Source organism: Panthera tigris, chromosome B4, assembly GCF_018350195.1.
Source record: "Panthera tigris isolate Pti1 chromosome B4, P.tigris_Pti1_mat1.1, whole genome shotgun sequence".
NCBI lineage: Eukaryota > Metazoa > Chordata > Mammalia > Carnivora > Felidae > Panthera > Panthera tigris.
Window position 1 is genome coordinate 34,034,065 of NC_056666.1, and position 17,033 is coordinate 34,051,097.

Sequence of the window (17,033 nt, forward strand, 5' to 3'; positions counted from 1 at the left end):
CTCATGCTGCCTCCCTACGGGTCCTTAGGAGCAATGCTAATGGGGTGAGGGAGAAGGAAACTGAACCATGAGCTCACACAGCATATTCTGCGTGATAAACTAATGGTAAAACCCGGCTTGAAACTGACTAAGGGAGACTTGGGAGGTTTGTGCACTTCCTCAAGTCACACCACCTCAGAGGAGAGCCTGATTCTGAGCAAGGCAGAGCGCAGCATTGCCGGGAGGAACCAGGCAGGCCTCTATTCAGTGTTAGTGCTGCCCCGGCCAGCACAGGTGTCAGCCTCCAAGCTCCTGGCTCCCCACTATGGGTTAAGAGCCACTCAGACTGGAAAGAAATAAAATCTGTACCCCACTCCCCTGGGCAGCTTGTGTGAATGTAGACATCAGGAAAGTACTGTGGTTCCTCGATTTGCCTCTTCTTTCCATCCCATTAGAGCTGCAGCTGCGGCGCCAGTTGAGTTTCTCAGAGGATTCTGACCTCTCCAGTGATGACATCCTTGAGAGGTCCTCCCAGAAGTCCAGGCGAGAGGTATGTAGGCCCCGTCCGTAACGGGGCTTCAGAAGGGGTCAAGGACTTGACTCTCATCCTCTGTGTAATTGGTCTTCGGTGAGGTGGAAGAGAGGGAAAGCACATCTCAAGCCCTGGGTTGGAAGTGAGCACCCTCCTCTAATTCCCAGTAGACACACAGCTGTCTCCTGAGCCCAGCCCAGCTCCAAGTAAGAGACACATACAGGGAGCTCTTTTCTTGGGCTTTTTCAGTGAACAGCTGGCGCTTATTTGCTTCAATGGCAAGAGTTCCTGTGTTTAATTCTTGGGAAGAAGGCAGAGGCATTCCACACTCAAAGAGTCACTAGATCTTTAGCAAGCAGCTGGCATTGTCCATTTGTTCTTTTGTCCTCAAAGATCCCATGTGGAATAGCATCCACCAATGCCCAGAGTGACAGGATAAGGGTTGTTCGTGCCACACATTCTGGTGGAGGCTTGGACAGGGACAACACGGTTTAGGCATCTCTAGACAGAGGCTGAATCACCCCTGCTTTGTATGTTTGTGGATTAGAGAGGAATTTTTGCTATAAAAGAACTGGTCCAGGAAACTGCCCTGGGTTCTGTGCTGAGTGGGGCACTGTGTATCTGACTTGGATACTACTAAGCCTCTTACTACAGGCTTAGGAGATGATGTGGCCACTCAAGTCTCCTGAAAAGTAAAACCTCAATGTGGAGCGCTCCTTCATCACTAGCTCCCTTGGATATTTATTCAATCTTTTGGTTTCTAAGGGCTCTTGTAGCTCTGTGTAGGTACAGTGAAGGTGGAAGAGAGAGAGGGATTAGAGAAGTTCTAACACAACCTCTGTGTCACAGAGACAATGATGGGGTGCGGACTACAATCCAGAAAGGCCTGGGCAGCACTCAGGAGTGGTTGAAGCTGTTCCATCTCCATTGTCTGGCCCTGGGACACATACTCACCCTCCTGTCCCAGCCGATAGCCCAGCTACTTTCAGCTCCCTTTTCTGAATGAAAAATTTCCCCAGAACATCATGTGCCTTCTTTACAAGGCTCCCCAGGGCTTGGATTTGAGTCTGCCCTCTCCATCAACTTCCAGGCAATTGCCATGGCAGACCTATGCCCTGCACACACCTGTTCAGTAAAGAAGACTTCTGCAGCCATTTCCAGTCTCCCTGCTCCCAGCCCAATCCAGCTTTTAGCAACTTGGTCAACTGGAGGAAACCCATGTTTTAGTTCTCCTCTCATTATTGGTCTGTTGGTCTCCCTTGGCCATGCCAGCTATTTACCTATCCACTCTCCTAGAAGTATACCTAAACAGCCAGGCCTGTCATCCTGCCCTCCGTGTGCAGAGCCAACTTCTACCTGTCCCAGCCGAGCCAGCACGGACAGCACTGAGTTAGGGTTGGGACCTGTGTGCCTTCTCTCCTGCAGAGACCTGGTTTCATGTGCCTCCTATCAAGTGCTTTCCCAGGCAGTGGTATTGATCCTGGGATTGGAATTAAGAGTTGCTTCTGGATATGTACATGGGTCCCTCAACACATCCTGACACTGGGGACTGGCACTGCCATAGGGAGGGCTGGGGGGGGTCCATGAAGGACCAAGGTCCAAGGTCACTTTGCTTCCATGCAGTCAGAAATACCCATCTGTGGTCAGTCTCTCCACTGTTTCTCTATTAGTTAATCCTGGCAGAATGCAGAGTGGCAGGCTGCCCAAGCTGGCTATGCCAAGGCCATGTTCTTGGTAATACATGTCACTGACAACAGCCTTTCCTGGGGGGCCTTACTGGCCCCATAGGTAGCTCTTCCCCTCCTACATGAACAACAAGTCATGGACCCCACTCCTAGAACCCCAGAATCGGAGGCCTTGGGGACTTCACATTCCATGTGTGCCCACAGAGGCAGAGCCATTTGCTATAGGCTAAGCAAAGAATACTCAAGACAAAGCTGAGCCTAGGACATGTTGACCAGAATCCCACCATGGTGTGGTGTCGGGCTGGGCGAGAGCAGGTACTATGTATTTTTAAGGATGGAAGCTAAAGCAGGAAAACAAACAAAAACAGCCATACAGGACACTTTGGAATAATTAAGTGAATTTGATCATGGATGGTATAATATGTGTAGATATGCAATGTTATCACATCAATGCCAGGTTCCTTGTAAGACATTAAGGTACTATAGTCATATAGGAAAACATCTGTTCTTAAGAAGAACATGCTAGAATTTGTAGGCATAAAAAATGCCTACAAATCATTTTTTTAAAGATGTATAAAGATTATATATATCAAATACGTAGCAAAATGCTAACATTTAGCAAATCTGGGCCTAGGGGTTCACTGTCCTCTTTCAACTTTTCCTATGTTTGAAAATTTTCAGAGCAGGAAGTGAAGGGAGAGGGGATACCTAAAGGGACAGTGTGGCTGGGATTGACTCAGGAAGAAGCATCTTGTTGACATGCCTTACCCGAGCAACCGGGCCCACACAGTTGGGGGAAGTGGTTCCTCTTGCATCATAGACCCATCTCTGAGTCAGGCATCTGTGAAACAAGTACCTGAGTTTTGTTTCATTTCAAAAAAAAGAAAGAAAGAAAGAAAGAAAGAAAGACAACTGGAACTGAGAACAACTTATTTTTATTGAAAATGCTTATGTAGAAAAGATAATACAGATTAAATATATGTATCACCCGTAATCCTACCAACCAAAGGTAATTCACGTCCACCTCTTTTCTTTGCCTCAGTCTTACTTTAAATACAAATGGCGCACTGCATCTTGATCGCTGTGGCCTAGCCACGGGCCTGTCATTTGCGCTGGGTCAGGCCAAGACGTTTCATAGCAGAAGCTTCAGCTCTGTGGCTGACCTCATTTTCTCAGCACAGCACAGATGCGTCATGATTTCAATCCTGTAGTCGCTGCCCCTGCCAAGTTGGTACCTGTCTTCTGCCAGAAATCAGTAGGTGATTGCCCCCACTCCCTTTACTTTGTACACCAGCCACAGGTACAGATGCTAAGTGCTGTTCCTTGTGGTTGTGGTTACATAGTTCCTGTGGAGTGGTTTACTTGCTGCTTGGGGAAATTCTGTGTCTTCTGTGTTTTTAATGGACTTGTTGTTATAATGAGATTCATCCTCTCCCTCTGGTTTGTGGCAGAGAAGAGTCAGTCTGAGGCAGTACGTACACACTTAAAGTTCAGTGCCACTGCTAGGAGGGAGACCCATTCTGCTCTGAGCCACTGTGCTCTTGAAATGCAGTCCCACTATACTGGTCGCCACTGATGCACAGAGAAGCAACAAGGGAACAGGGGGTTGCAGTCTATCCTGAAGCTCTCAGAATCTCTCGTCGGCAGCATCCAGAGCTCCTGGCTCTTCTCCCCTCCCTTACTCCTTTACTGCCTTTTAGCCATTTGTTGGGGCTGGTGAGAAGACGAGAGAGCAAATGTAACTAACCTTAGCTCTGGGCAGCTCTGCTCAAGGTTTAGTGGAGAAGAGGTTGCATTCACCGACATAGGTGCCTGACATATATCTGGTGAATATCAGTTATTTATGCTATTTGAGGTTCCTATCACACTGTATAATCAAGAAATGACCCCTACCCCCATTCAGGATTTCTGGGTGGTCCCCTGGAAACCCACCTTGGCCCTGTTCAAAAACACTGCCAGGAGAGGGGCGCCTGGGTGGCTCATTCGGTTGAGCGACCGACTTTGGCTCAGGTCATGATCTCAAGGTTTGTGAGTTAGAGCCCCGTGTCAGGCTCTGTGCTGATGGCTCAGAGCCTGGAGCCTGCTTCTGATTCTGTGTCTCCCTTTCTCTCTGCCCCTCCCCCACTCATGCTCTGTCTCTGTCTCAGGAATAAATAAACATTTAAAAAATTAATTAATTAATTAAAATAAATAAAAAAGAACACTGCCAGGAGAGAGCCTTTTGGAAGAGAACAGGTTTTATAGTCAGTTTGCCCTGTATCTGTGGTCTGTGTCCCTGGCAACAGGAATTTCCCACCACCTGTCCCCCTCCCCCCCACCATAACACTGAGCTGAAAGAAGTAGTCTGAATTTCCACAAGCAAATGGGCTATACTGAAGGAGAAGTAGCATATATAACCATATATTTGAACAGTTTTCGTTTATTATACACAAGGGAGAGTAAAAAGAGAACAGAGATTTGGGGCATAGTGAGGAAGAAGCTGTCTTCTCAGTATAAAAGTGAACCCAGGCCTTATTCAAAACCAGGGTTTCACGGAGACTCTGCTGCTGGGATCTATGTAATCAGGTTCCTCACTTACGCAGTCCTGTGTGACACTGTGAAAAATAATCACGTGTTTTAAGTCTTTAGTCTTGTGTGTTTGTTTTAAACTTCTAACTGATTTTACTCCATTTCTGTGTTCTAGTTTTAATTTTTTAATTGTTATTATTACTATTCTGTTTTGTTTTCTGTTGCCATCCCCTTAAAAGTTGATTTATGTACCACACGCCTTGGCATTCAGGAGATCATATGCATCAAAGGTAGTGTCTCATTCCCATGGCTGGTCATTGTTGCATGCGTGTCTGTGATTAACCACCCGGAGCAGCCCCCAGCCCTGGCCCTCCGGCCACATCCTCACTAACTGTTCACACATGCATGGAGCAGTAGAAAACACTGGCAGCAGAACTTTCTTTAGCTGTGTCATGATGGAGGAAGGTGAGATCCCCTGCTCTTCACTGGCTGGAGTGCATGTGGTAATTTCACTCCAGGGCTGCCCCTTTGGGACTGGGCACCGCAGGAATCGGGAGTTCACGAGCCCTCAGCTCTGTGACCTGCGAGGTGAAATGCTTAGGGCGCTAGAACACCATGATGATCCTTTCAGACTTACCTGCTCAGTTGGCTCTCAATGATCACTTGAGTTCTTAAAATAAAGATTATGAGACTATACTCCTGAGTTGAATTTGGAAGTACCTTTTAAAGTCTATCAAAGTCTCTCTCTCTTTTTTTTTTTCCTTGGAGGAAATAAGATGTTAGGAATAGAAGCAGACCCCTCCCCCGCCCCAACAGCATGTGCCTCTTGGTGGTTGCTCAGTGTTTACTCCAGGCTTCTGACACTGCCTTGTGCCCTTGGTGCCCACATTTGCAGGTGGGGTTGTCAGGCAGATGCATCTGTGGATTTGCCCTGGATTTGGCCTGTTGCCTCCTCAGGGCTTGCACTGGCTGAAACCGCCCTGCCAGACCACTTCCTCCCTCCTTCTCAGTGGCCCACTGCTGCCTCTGTGCAGACCCTGGAGTCAGTCCATGTTCACCTCCACATGTCCCTTCAGACTATATTAGTTTGGGGTTCACTCAAACTTAGAATGGAGGCATCCCAATTTTCTCTACTTCAGATGTTACTTCTTAAAGAACCTTATAAATATCACTCATCTGAAGAAAGTAGCATTTGATACTAAATAAGAAAATAAAAGGATCCTGATTTTTCTTTTTCCTTTCCCTATATGTCTCCTAGAAGCAGGAGGCTTAGGGGAACTAATTACCATATTTTACCCCTGGAAAATCTCAAAAAGACCAGACATCCTGACGTGGGAAACAAGTGATTTCTGTGATAAAGGAGCATGTGGCCCTCAGTCAGTCCCTACTCAGCCTCCTGTCCCTGTCACAGTGGGGAAGTATCTCACTTGCAGATCTTTAGCTGTACCCTGTAGTATTTAGGGCTCCAGCAAGGATGAGTGTCAGTGAAGCCTCTGGCTGAGCTGCAGCCTGGGAGTCTGCACACACCTCACTGCTCCCTGTCCACCCCACGGGCACTCTGCAGAAGGGCAGCTGCAACCTAGGGACAGTGCTCACTGTGCCCCCTGACAACCAGCACCCAAACCTGTCCCAGGCCTGCTGCGCCTGACTTAGGAAATCTCTCTCGTTCTCTCCAGCCAAGAACTTACACAGAGGAGGAACTGAACGCCAAGCTGACCCGGCGTGTGCAGAAGGCAGCTAGGAGGCAGGCCAAGCAAGAGGAACTGAAGCGGCTACACCGAGCTCAGGTAAAATCCCCAAAGGGGCCACAATTCCAAGTGTGAAAGAGCACCCTCCTCTCTAACATGTTTGTCCTTGTCCACAATGAGGGTAGGTAAAGAGGACAGAGCGGAGGTAGATGGGGTATCCCTGATAACTGAGAGAATAGCCCCAAAGTCTCAGGCCACAAGCATCTGGCTCGATGCAACTGTAGAAGCTTTGATTTTGTGGAGTTACTCATAGCAAAGGAAGAGCCATGCTTTGAGTTTCCTAAATTCCTTGCTCTGGAGTAATCATTGTAAAGTCAGCTGTTGTCAAGAGGTGACCTGGCAGCCTCTGATGGGCCTGGGGTTTCCAGGTCAGAGCTGTCCTCCAGGCATCAGCCTCTGTCTTCAGGCCTCACAGATCCTAGACCATTCTAGATTTTCTTCATGGAACAAAAAATAATTTTTTGTATGAAGTATAGAAGATATCTAAATATAATATGGTTTTTAAAATGAGGGTTGCCTGGGTGGCTCAGTCAGTTGAGCATCCAACTTCAGCTCAGGTCATGATCTCACGGTTCATGGGTTCAAGTCCCACATCAGGCTTTGTGCTGACAGTGCTGAGTCTGCTACGGATTCTGTGTCTCTTTCTCTCTCTCTGCCCCTCCTCTGCTTGAGCTCTCACTCTCTCTCTCTCTCAAAAATAAATAGACATTAAAAAAAGATTTTTAATGAAATTGTGTGTGTATATTTATATATATATATACATATATACATAGATACATACATGTATATACATACGTATACATATACATATACATATATATATATAGTTGTATTCATACAACAATGAGAAACATTAACAGCGAACCATCCAAATACCAACAAAGATACACCTTTGAATTCCATGTTTAGCAAGCAACAAAACCACCAGTCTTTTAATCCTTTTCTTGAACATTATTCTGTATCCACATTCTCTGCATTGATTGGATTCCCGGATTTTATTTCATTTTCTGTGTGACATTCTCCAGATATACACCATTGGCTGCTGCTGGGTTGAATGTCCTTCTAGTAACCATTATCAGTCCCCATGGACAGAGAAACTTCTCACTGTGTGCTTCCAAACAGATTCTGGCGTATTGCTCCATTCTAGATTTTTTTTTTTTTTTTAATCTTTTAGAGACAAGATTTCTGCAGTACTCTCCAAAAACGCCTGCTAATGCTTTAGCAACCTCACTATTAGCAAGGTCTTACTTAGGCTGCAGAATGTCAGTCCTTCCTGCAGGAGCTTATATCCACTTCTATCTTTGAACTGCCCTACAGAGGGCTGGTCGCTCCTTTAATGTGCACCCACACACTGTGGTGCTTACTAATGACAAGCCCTGGTCTGCATAGTTAACAAGGCCCTGGGGGATTCGATGTAGGTGGTCATCACACCACACTCTGGGCATAATGCCCATGGACTACTTTCCAACTTTTGGACCTAATTTGTTTTTCTCCCTGTTTGTGTTTGTACAGTTTAGTTGTCTTCCTGAAAGCTAGGAGGTGAGAGAGAAAGTTGGGTACTTACACTGTTCTGTTTTCCCGTAGATTATCCAGCGGCAGCTGGAGCAGGTGGAGGAGAAGCAGAGGCAGCTGGAGGAAAGAGGGGTTGCTGTGGAGAAGGCACTCCGTGGTGAAGCAGGTATTGTCTGGGTCTCCTTTGTGAGGAGGTTTGTTCCTAAAGGAAAGCCCCTGGCCCCACCCCATGGGAGGCTAGTTTTGTGTCACCTCGTCTGGAATTCAGCTTCTTTTCCAGCAGGGTTCTCTGGGGCCCTTCATCACCGAGATTGGGGCTTCCTGCTAAGCAGAGGAAAAGAAAAGCATCTCTGTTTGGGACTGCCCCAAGGCCTGGACTTGTTCTTCCGCCCTGTCTGAGGGCTTGCCATTTATCTGTAGAACGAACTCTCAGTCCACTTCATTTGTTGGTGGCAAGCACTGGGCCTCCTCCTCCTCTCTTCCTCCTCCTTTCCCACCCCATCATTTTCTCTAGAAGAAAATAACTGGGAATGAGGGAAACTGTGCCAAAAGGAACCATCACAGAACTGCACGAGCAGGGCCCTCAGCCTGCTTCCCACATGCCACTTCCAGTCTTTAGCTCTCTGGGCTCCCTCTCCTGCTCAGACTTCACAGGGAATAGGAGGGCATGTGCCCCACAGAGTCCTCACTGCCTCCTGTGTGTGGAGTACACAGGTGTCCTAGTGTGCTGGTCACTCAGGGCAGGGTGGACAGGCTCAGGGGATGGTGGCAAGCCAGCACAGAGTAGACACTGGGAAATGGCTGTGAGGACCACGTGCTCAGTGGCTGCCATTCCCAGGGAAGAGCTGTGGAACATAGTGCAATCACCCCCACCGTTCATCCAAGGAGCCTGTGAGGTGGATTCAGCACAGTTGGGCACACAGAAAGCAAGGAACAACCTGAGTCATCCCTAGTCCCAAGGGCCTAGGAAGAAGCCCTGTTGGTTCAAGACCTTGAAACCACTGGGCCAACCCCAACTATAGCTCCAACTCAGGCATGGAGTGACTGATCTCTGCTTTCCCAAGAGTCCATGAGTCTCGGTCCAGTGTCTGGATGGGGAAACTTCCCTCTCCTTATAGAGAGCCCAGGCCTCCAGGTTCAGCATTCAAGTTGTGAGGCTGGGGATGAAGAAAGGAGGTGACCTAACTTTGCGGTAACCCCTAACTCCTTATTCTAGCATGGCAGAAGGGCAGGGGTGGTGCATCTCCTGGTGGGCAGGCTCTCTGTAAACTGAAGCAGAACCAGTAAGAGGCAGTCAGGAATGGGACCATTTGCTGCCATGTGATCTTGCTGAGCTGACCTCACAGTGTGTGCCTGATGTCAAGATGAATTCACAGGGTTCTGTAGGTCCAAAGTTCATGTGGCGGGGGGGGGGTGTCAGGGTTCAGGCATAGAAGTGGATCTTTCCAAGCCCTTCAAGGCCTAGAAATTGCAGCTGACCAGTCGATTCAATGATGACCTTCAGGTGAAGAGATGGGATGGGAGAGAAAGATGAGGATGTGATGTTCTTGGTTTTGTGCCTTACCTGACGCTGGAGTTACTGCTTGAAGCCTGGGCCACCAAAAGCAAAAGCTTGAACCACTGAGCAGCCAGTCAGCCAGAAGCCTGGGACGTGTGACTGCGAGGCAAGCACTGGCCCCTGTGTCAAGGAGTGGAGATTTGGGTTCACCTGAAATGGTCTCCAGGCTTCCAAATGAAGCTGTGATGTCCCCCACCATTTTGTTTTGGCTCCCTGCCCTGCATGTGCTTACTTGGCATCCTTAGTAAAGCCTGCCCACCCAGAGGGAGTTAGCCTGAGCCCAGCAGGGATGCTCTGCACCAGTTGTAACAGGACTCCCAGAGCCCTACCATCACTGCTTTCTCTTTTGAAGATGTCAGGAGGGAGCCTTGGCCCACCTTTATTCCTTCCTATCCTTTCCCACAGGTTATTTCTGCCAAGATGGAACGTGAGGGATAGATCTTCCAGCACGTAGTCAGAATAACTCAACCAGCATGTGCTTCTCCATTTCATTGTTAGCATAAGTTCTCAAGGAAGACAGTCTCTGCCTCCTCCTCACAGGGTTCTGAAATTCCAGTGGGCCCGCCCCAGGGTTGATGGTTTCTGTAAAGCACCTATCAGGTCCCATGCAGTTCAAGTCTGTGGTATTGCTTCAGTATTTCTGTAACAGGCCATGTTATTCAAGCTGCTGACTGCCAAGGGGTCATAGAAAAATCTACCCTTTGGCATGGGAGATTGCCAAAGTTCCCCTTTCCAGTTATTTAGGTAATTATCTTTTCATAAAAATATATAACCAGGATTTCATCTAAGTCAATGGTTTTCAAACTTGGTTTTTAGCAGCCAAATTATAAGTTAAGTTTAAATCAAAAAGAATGTTGATAAGCACCAGTTTGGAAATACCTCCAGTGATAACAGGCCTCCTCCCCAGGGCCCAGTGGAGACAGCATCCTGACACACAGAGGGAGTTGCTGTGAATGGTGACAGTGTTTTAGCAGTTCACTTGGGCGTCTCAGGATGTGTGCAGTTGAAATTACCTCCATGCTAGAAGCTAAAGGTGGAGCAGTAGGAATTGTTTTCACAGTTGAATCACTAACAAATCTAACAGCAGCTCCTTATTTCTTTCTTTTTTTTTTAATTTTTTTAACATTTATTCAGTTTTGAGAGACAGAATAGAGCGTGAGCTGGGGAGGGGCAGAAAGAGGGGGAGAGAGAATCCAAAGCTGGCTCCAGGCTCTGAGCTGTCAGCATAGAGCCTAACACACGGCTTGCTCGAACTCACTGACTGCAAGATCATGACCATCTGAGCCGAAGTCGGATTGTTAACCGACTGAGCCACCCAGGCGCCCCAGAAGCTCCTTATTTCTTATAAAGAGTAGATCTGAGAGAAAAGCCCCCAGGCATGTGGTAAACACAAAAGCCAACTCTGCTGTGATATCATAGCATAGATGTCATCCTCCTAGAGGACCGCACTGTGACAGGAGCTGCTCTGACAGGCTCGGTCTCACTGAGTGATGGTTCCCCAGGATGCTGTCCTATACTATTGTTGATAAGTACTCTACTTGCAGGCCAGAATTTAAATAAATATGTAAGATATCCTCTTCCCTAACACATTTTCAGCAGATACAGATACTTGCACACAGAGCCGAAGAAACTTGGTCCTGAGAGCCTCACAAAAGCAAGTTTGCCTGATAGCACAGATTGATGTGTTGATGGTCTTCAGTGGGTTAAAGTTGGCATATCAGACTTCTGAATGTGGTGTGTCTTGTGTAAGTTTGAAAGGAGTTCAAAGTACTTGTGAATCAGTTAGTTGGAAGACCACTTGAAGAACCCTAGGGTTTCACAGAACAGTTTGAAAACCATTGTTCTAGTCCAAACTCTTGTAAGCAAAGCTTTATCAAAACACCTTCATCCAAATACATATTTATCCTGTTTTTAAAGACAGGCTTTGGTAGCTCCATTGGGAGATTTACCCATGGTGCATTTGGGAAATTCTCAAGATATAGTAACTCCTACCATGAGAATGTATTTCCAAACGTATTTTTTCTTATTTTAAACATATTGCTTCCAAGGCTCGCCTTTTGTCAGAAATCTCAGTGGCCCTGGTCCTACTTGGCAGAGATCATCTTTGAGGCTGAACTGTGAACATTGGCTGTCCTTTCTCTCCTGCTTCTACATTCCATTCCTCTTGTTAGTCTGGTTGCTCCTGGCTGAGTCCTTAAGGAGATAGACTCAGTTGAGCATGATAGTTTGGAGTCTTCCAGCAGTGCTAGTTCGTCCCTTCCCTGAGGGTGCACAGCTGGCTGAGCCTGCCATCCTGTCCTGCCTGATGAGCTCAAGCCTCCATAGGTGTCTGAAGGGGTCCGAGTGTTAGCCGGGCTGCCCTTCCAGAGAAGAGATCTGATACGGACCTGCCATCCTGTTGATCTCCACTGGTCTAAGGCTCACATATATTTGGGCCACAGGGTTAGGCTCAGAGCCTTCAAGCCTAGGGCACACGTGATTTCTAGTGTGGAGCACCTGAGAAACCCTTTTTGTTTCTAGAACTGTGATTCAAATTTAAACCACTGAATCAGCCTTGAGCATGAGTTGAAAAACCATTCCAGGATTACATTCTGCCTTCTGGTTTGTCCATTCTTAAAGGGGAAACCCTCGTGTAGAACAAAAGGCTGCCAGGATCAGCATTTAGATTGAGAGATTTGGAGGCAAAGGGTAACACATAGCAGCTGACTTTTGTTAGACTCTGCATATGTTTATGATTCTGAGAGCGTGAGGACCATCCGCCCAAGCTCAGGCCCTCCGCAGTGACCAGTCTCTGCATCTCAGGCATGTGAAGAACGTCACATCCGTGCTGCACAGCCACGTGGAGCTGAAAGGCAAGGAGTGCCTGTGGCCAGCAGACCTCCAGGAGCCCTAGGGCAAATAGTCACGGTTCATTGTGTGCTTTTAAAAAGAAGTCTGGCTGAAGTTGGGCCTAACTTCAGAAGAAACAGGATTCCCTTCATCTCATACCTATCCAGTGAAAGTGGTTCTGCAAAGAGTTTGATATGCTCACCAGTGGGGTCACAGGTGAATTCTTGGGAGAGCTCTGACTGCCTTTAAACCTAAGGATTGGTGGCCTTGCAGAGCTTTTTTAGGATGTTCATATCTTGCCTTCAATGTCTCAGCCTGGGGCTTCTAATGTTCAGTAAAAAGGTAGTAAGTAGCCCCTGATCTGCCCTTGAATTTTTAAAAATCTTAGTTAGATGCAGTTGAGTCCCAGCAGGGGCAGGATTCCCAGCAAAGCCAAGGGCTTCTGTTCTGTCTTAACTGATCAGAGGTCTAAACAGCAATCACATTGCTAATTGGCTATTAACTGTATCACTTGTGGTTTTTAGTGAGCACTCCCTTCCACCACCAGGAAGTATGTAGCTACAGCATGTGTGTATTGTAATGTACTTAGATGCATGCTCTCCAGCTGTTCTCCTCGCCTTCTTGCTATATCTCTGTTTCTTATGCTTCATGTCATTGATTGCTTTGGGTATGGGGGCACAGGAGGGTTATGTGATCCAGTAACTCTCTCTTCACCAATTCCTTGTTGTAGACTATTGGGGAGAGTCTTATTACAGTGACCTCATCGACTTGCATCTGGGTGGTATGTATAGCAGCATCTGTTGCTGACACTAACCCTGCTGACACCCTCTCCCCGCCCGCCCTTCCCAGTCTCTGCTCACAAACAACAAGAAGATATCAACCTGGTAACCAAATGGCAAAAGCACAGGCCCTTTTCCAGCTCATAATGGAGCAGCATGCTGGATCCCCTGCACATAAATAATCCAGAGGAAGATTTGAGATAGCCTTTGTTGCCCCGGGTTAATTTAATTTTTTTTAATAAAAGTTCACCTACCCTTCCCCATCAACCTCACATCGGCATCCTGGTCCCTCTAATATAGTTTAGTCATTTGACAGTAGTAACCCACATGCACATGCATTCACATGCACACACACACACACACACACACACACACACACATTTTCTCTCTCCTTCCCCAGTATGACCTGTGCCCTGAATCTCATTCTCATTCCTTACATGTAGGTATCACATCCACTAGGAATCTCATTGCCAGTCACACTCAAGAACCAAACGTGTAAAGAACTCAGCCTCACCCATTTTCATTAGGCTGCGTTCATATTTCCCCTAAAAGATCCAAGTGCATGGAAAAAGATGCAGTTGTGATTTCTGCCCAAATTCACTGACCTTGAGGCTGTGTTGACAGATGCCTATAATTATGTCCTTCCCTCCTCGCTGTGTCGTGGAGGTTACTTTGCAGTTCTTTTCAGTGAAGATAGGAAAAGCCTAAGGCAGCCGTTCTCAAAGTATGGTCTCTGGACCAGCAGCATCAGCAACATCACTTGGGAGCTTAGTAGAAATGCAAATTTCCAAGCCCTATCCCAGACCTTCGGAATCAGAAACTCTAGAGGTGAGGCATGGTTATCTGTGTTTTAACAAACCTTCCAGGTGACTCTCATGCCCTCTAAAGCAAGAAAACCACTGCCTTAAAGGAATTCACGATTTTTGATGTCTTGACTATACAAAGCTTACCATTTGTATTTGATTAGGGTAATAACGAATCCGTGAGTCTCATTTCTAGACTTTGGGCAGTTTTGTTAAGAGGAGTGCCAAGCAGCTGATCCTGAGGTTAACCAGGGGAGACTCGGGCCCCTCCTTGGAGTTCCTGCATCCTTGGATGGTCCCTCTGACCTCTTCATCTCCCCTTACAGGCTCTTTGCCTAGAAGTTGTCTTACAAGAACTGGCAAAGATTATTGTCTATCATTTTTTGCCATAATCCCATCCTTTTAAGAGTCACTTCGTGGCCCATTCATTTGAAAGCCAAGGACATAATTCTGTGATTTCTACTGTATGACAATTCCATATTGTTAGCCTTGAGCAGTAAGGAAACAGGCTCTTGACCTCGGGTCGGTTGGGTTGCTGCTGGTCGCTGCTTGTTTTCTGTCCCCAGGGTCCCATGGACACCTACCCCTCTTCAGATCCGTTCAGTGCCCCAGAGCTTCTGGTGTGTTCAGGGACTTCCATACTCATGGCCATTGATGCTGTAAAAGGGCTGATGCTTGCATTCCAATTAACAAATCCCATTTCCTGTCTAATATCCTTGACTCCTTTCCCACCTCCTCATAACATCCCCTGGCAGATGTTTATGTCAATCCTAAAAACGAATCTCAGTGTGTGAAAAAGATTTTTTTTTTTTATTTAAAATCTCCCAGAAGGAACTGTCAAAACCCATTCCTTTAGAGTTATATTCACCCTTCCCTTCCAGCTCAAGATCCTGTTGCCACTGGTTACCTTGTGTGTCTAGTTTTGTTTGCTGCACTCCCATGCTTGGGTGATAAAATGTTGTTGGCTGTTTTCAGTTCTGTGTCCCTGACTTGAGAGCTTCTAGCCTCTCAGATTTAGAATTCCATCAAATTTCAGAGAAAAAGGAAATAAGTAGAAAAAAGAAATCCCGGGGCACCTGGGTGGCTGTTGGTTAAGTGTCCGACTTCGGCTCAGGTCGTGATCTCACGGTCTGTGGGTTTGAGCCCCGCATCGGGCTCTGTGCTGACAGCTCAGAGCCTGGAGCCTGCTTCCGATTCTGTGTCTCCCTCTCTCTCTGCCCCTCCCCTGCTCATGCTCTGTCTCTCTCTGTCGCAAAAATAAATAAAAACATTAAAAAAATTTTTAAAAAGAAAAAAAAAACCCCAGTGTATTTTCTGAATTATAAAATACCCCACTATCAAATACCTTATAGCCCCTGCTACTTGGTTCTCATCAACTCATTGCTTCCTCTTTTGCCAGCTCATTATGATTTCTGTGTTAAATTTAAACTTCTCTTGTGGTTCTGTTCACCACATAGAAGCTGCTACTGTCCTACCAATGAAGCAAAAAAGAGTCATCTATTCTGACGGGAGTGATTTGTACCCCTGGCAGAAAGGGTCCTCTGGCCCCTGTTCCTGCCCGGCTCCAGGAGGAAAACATAGATGCCAAAAATTAGGTCCCTTTTCACTTTCTGCTGGTGTTTCATTCTTAGAATACTTGGTAATATTCATTATTTGAGAAGAAAAATTGCCCTTTTGAAATCTGGAGCCTGAATTATAGAGCCTAATTGTTTCTCTACTCTTACATCACCAAAAGACTACAGGGCAACCCCATTGCTGGGCCCCAGCACCGATCTTATCAGGTGGGTGAGATTAAGCTCCAAGCAGTGTTCAGGTGTTAAGAATTCCATATCCTGCCCACAGAAGTCCACACTCCTGATCCCTGCCCAGTCCTCTGCCTAGTAAACTATATTGCTTGGATAGGGTCTTTCAGTGGCCCTCAGCTAACTATATTAAGTTCCAAACCTGTATCAAAAGTCTCTTTTTGAGCCACACAGTATAGAGAATAAAGATCTCTTCTTCATATAGTTGAATCTTGTAGTTTCAAAAGAAACCATTAGAAGGACACATAATGAACCCTGTACCAGAGAGGAAGTGTCCCCAAGTGACCTCACTCCCTTTTCTTTTTCTTCCCCAGGACACTGAGCAGGCCCTCCCTAACTGGTCCAGCCACCACATTTTTTTGCACAAGAACAGATAGATGATTGGAAATCTTTAGATATAAAAACTGTTTCTCTTCCAAAGAACTTTCAATTAAAAACATATACCTAAATTCTCGTTTCAAAGACCTCCCCATTTGATTTTTATGTCTCAAAGGGAAATTGAAAGAACATGAATTGTTTAAAAATGTAACAGAAAGGCCTGGAAAGTGGTCTTTCATGGTTGCTGGTGAGTTGAGGCAGAGACACAGGAAGGCTCACCCCAGGCCTTCTCACCTCCCCTCCCTTTCTGTTCTATTGGCTTCCCTTAATTTGATGTTGGTACATTTTTTACTTGTCTTTTGGTCTGAGCATTATTAGCCTTGCTCTGTTTTTGCTTAGGAACTTTAAAATCCTTGAGATTTCCAAGCGTGTGTGTGTGTGTGTGTGTGTGTGTGTGTGTGTGTCTGTTTGCATGTGTATACCTTGGATCTCCATTCTTACATGCTTTTTTAGTTTTCTTTTTGGAGGAGGGCTTCATTTTTTCCCCAATCTAGAGATTCATGCTACACTGGGCTTTTATAACACAAGGCACATCTTAGCCCTGTCTGTGTATGTAGACTGGGCCTGCTAGACCAGAAACCTTCCACCGTATCGTGATGCTTGCTTACCACCCAGCAGCAGTGCAAACCAGCCAACTTGGTTCCCTCTTAGGGCCAAAGTGTTCGTCGTTGCCCCTGAGTTTGGGATTGGGCACCTCAGCCTTGCAATGCAAAGGCTACTTCTTCTCAGAAGCATAGCATTGATACTGAGCAAATGGGTTTCCTGGGTTGAAGAGTCAGAACAGTTGAGTATAACCTTAGTTAACAAAACATTTGGTCAGTCTTCCCTTGCTTCAGGCTATGTAACCTGAAAAACACAAAAGAAAATCAATGGAAGCCTTGTTCATTATACCCGAATTACCAAGAAGTTCTCCCCTTCCT

The 17,033-nt window shown here is 46.5% G+C and overlaps 1 protein-coding gene across 2 annotated transcripts in view; it reads left to right on the top strand.

Moving 5' to 3' along the window:
* The window catches only part of MICAL3 (microtubule associated monooxygenase, calponin and LIM domain containing 3), a 205,194-nt gene that overhangs the window by 176,740 nt on the left and 11,421 nt on the right, over nucleotides 1-17,033 (top strand). For both annotated transcript variants that reach the window (XM_042991467.1, XM_042991469.1), the window contains 5 exons: nucleotides 435-529; nucleotides 4,944-4,994; nucleotides 6,381-6,491; nucleotides 8,037-8,130; nucleotides 13,082-13,132. In XM_042991467.1, the coding sequence (XP_042847401.1) occupies nucleotides 435-529; nucleotides 4,944-4,994; nucleotides 6,381-6,491; nucleotides 8,037-8,130; nucleotides 13,082-13,132 (402 nt within the window). The remainder of the gene's footprint in view (nucleotides 1-434; nucleotides 530-4,943; nucleotides 4,995-6,380; nucleotides 6,492-8,036; nucleotides 8,131-13,081; nucleotides 13,133-17,033) is intronic.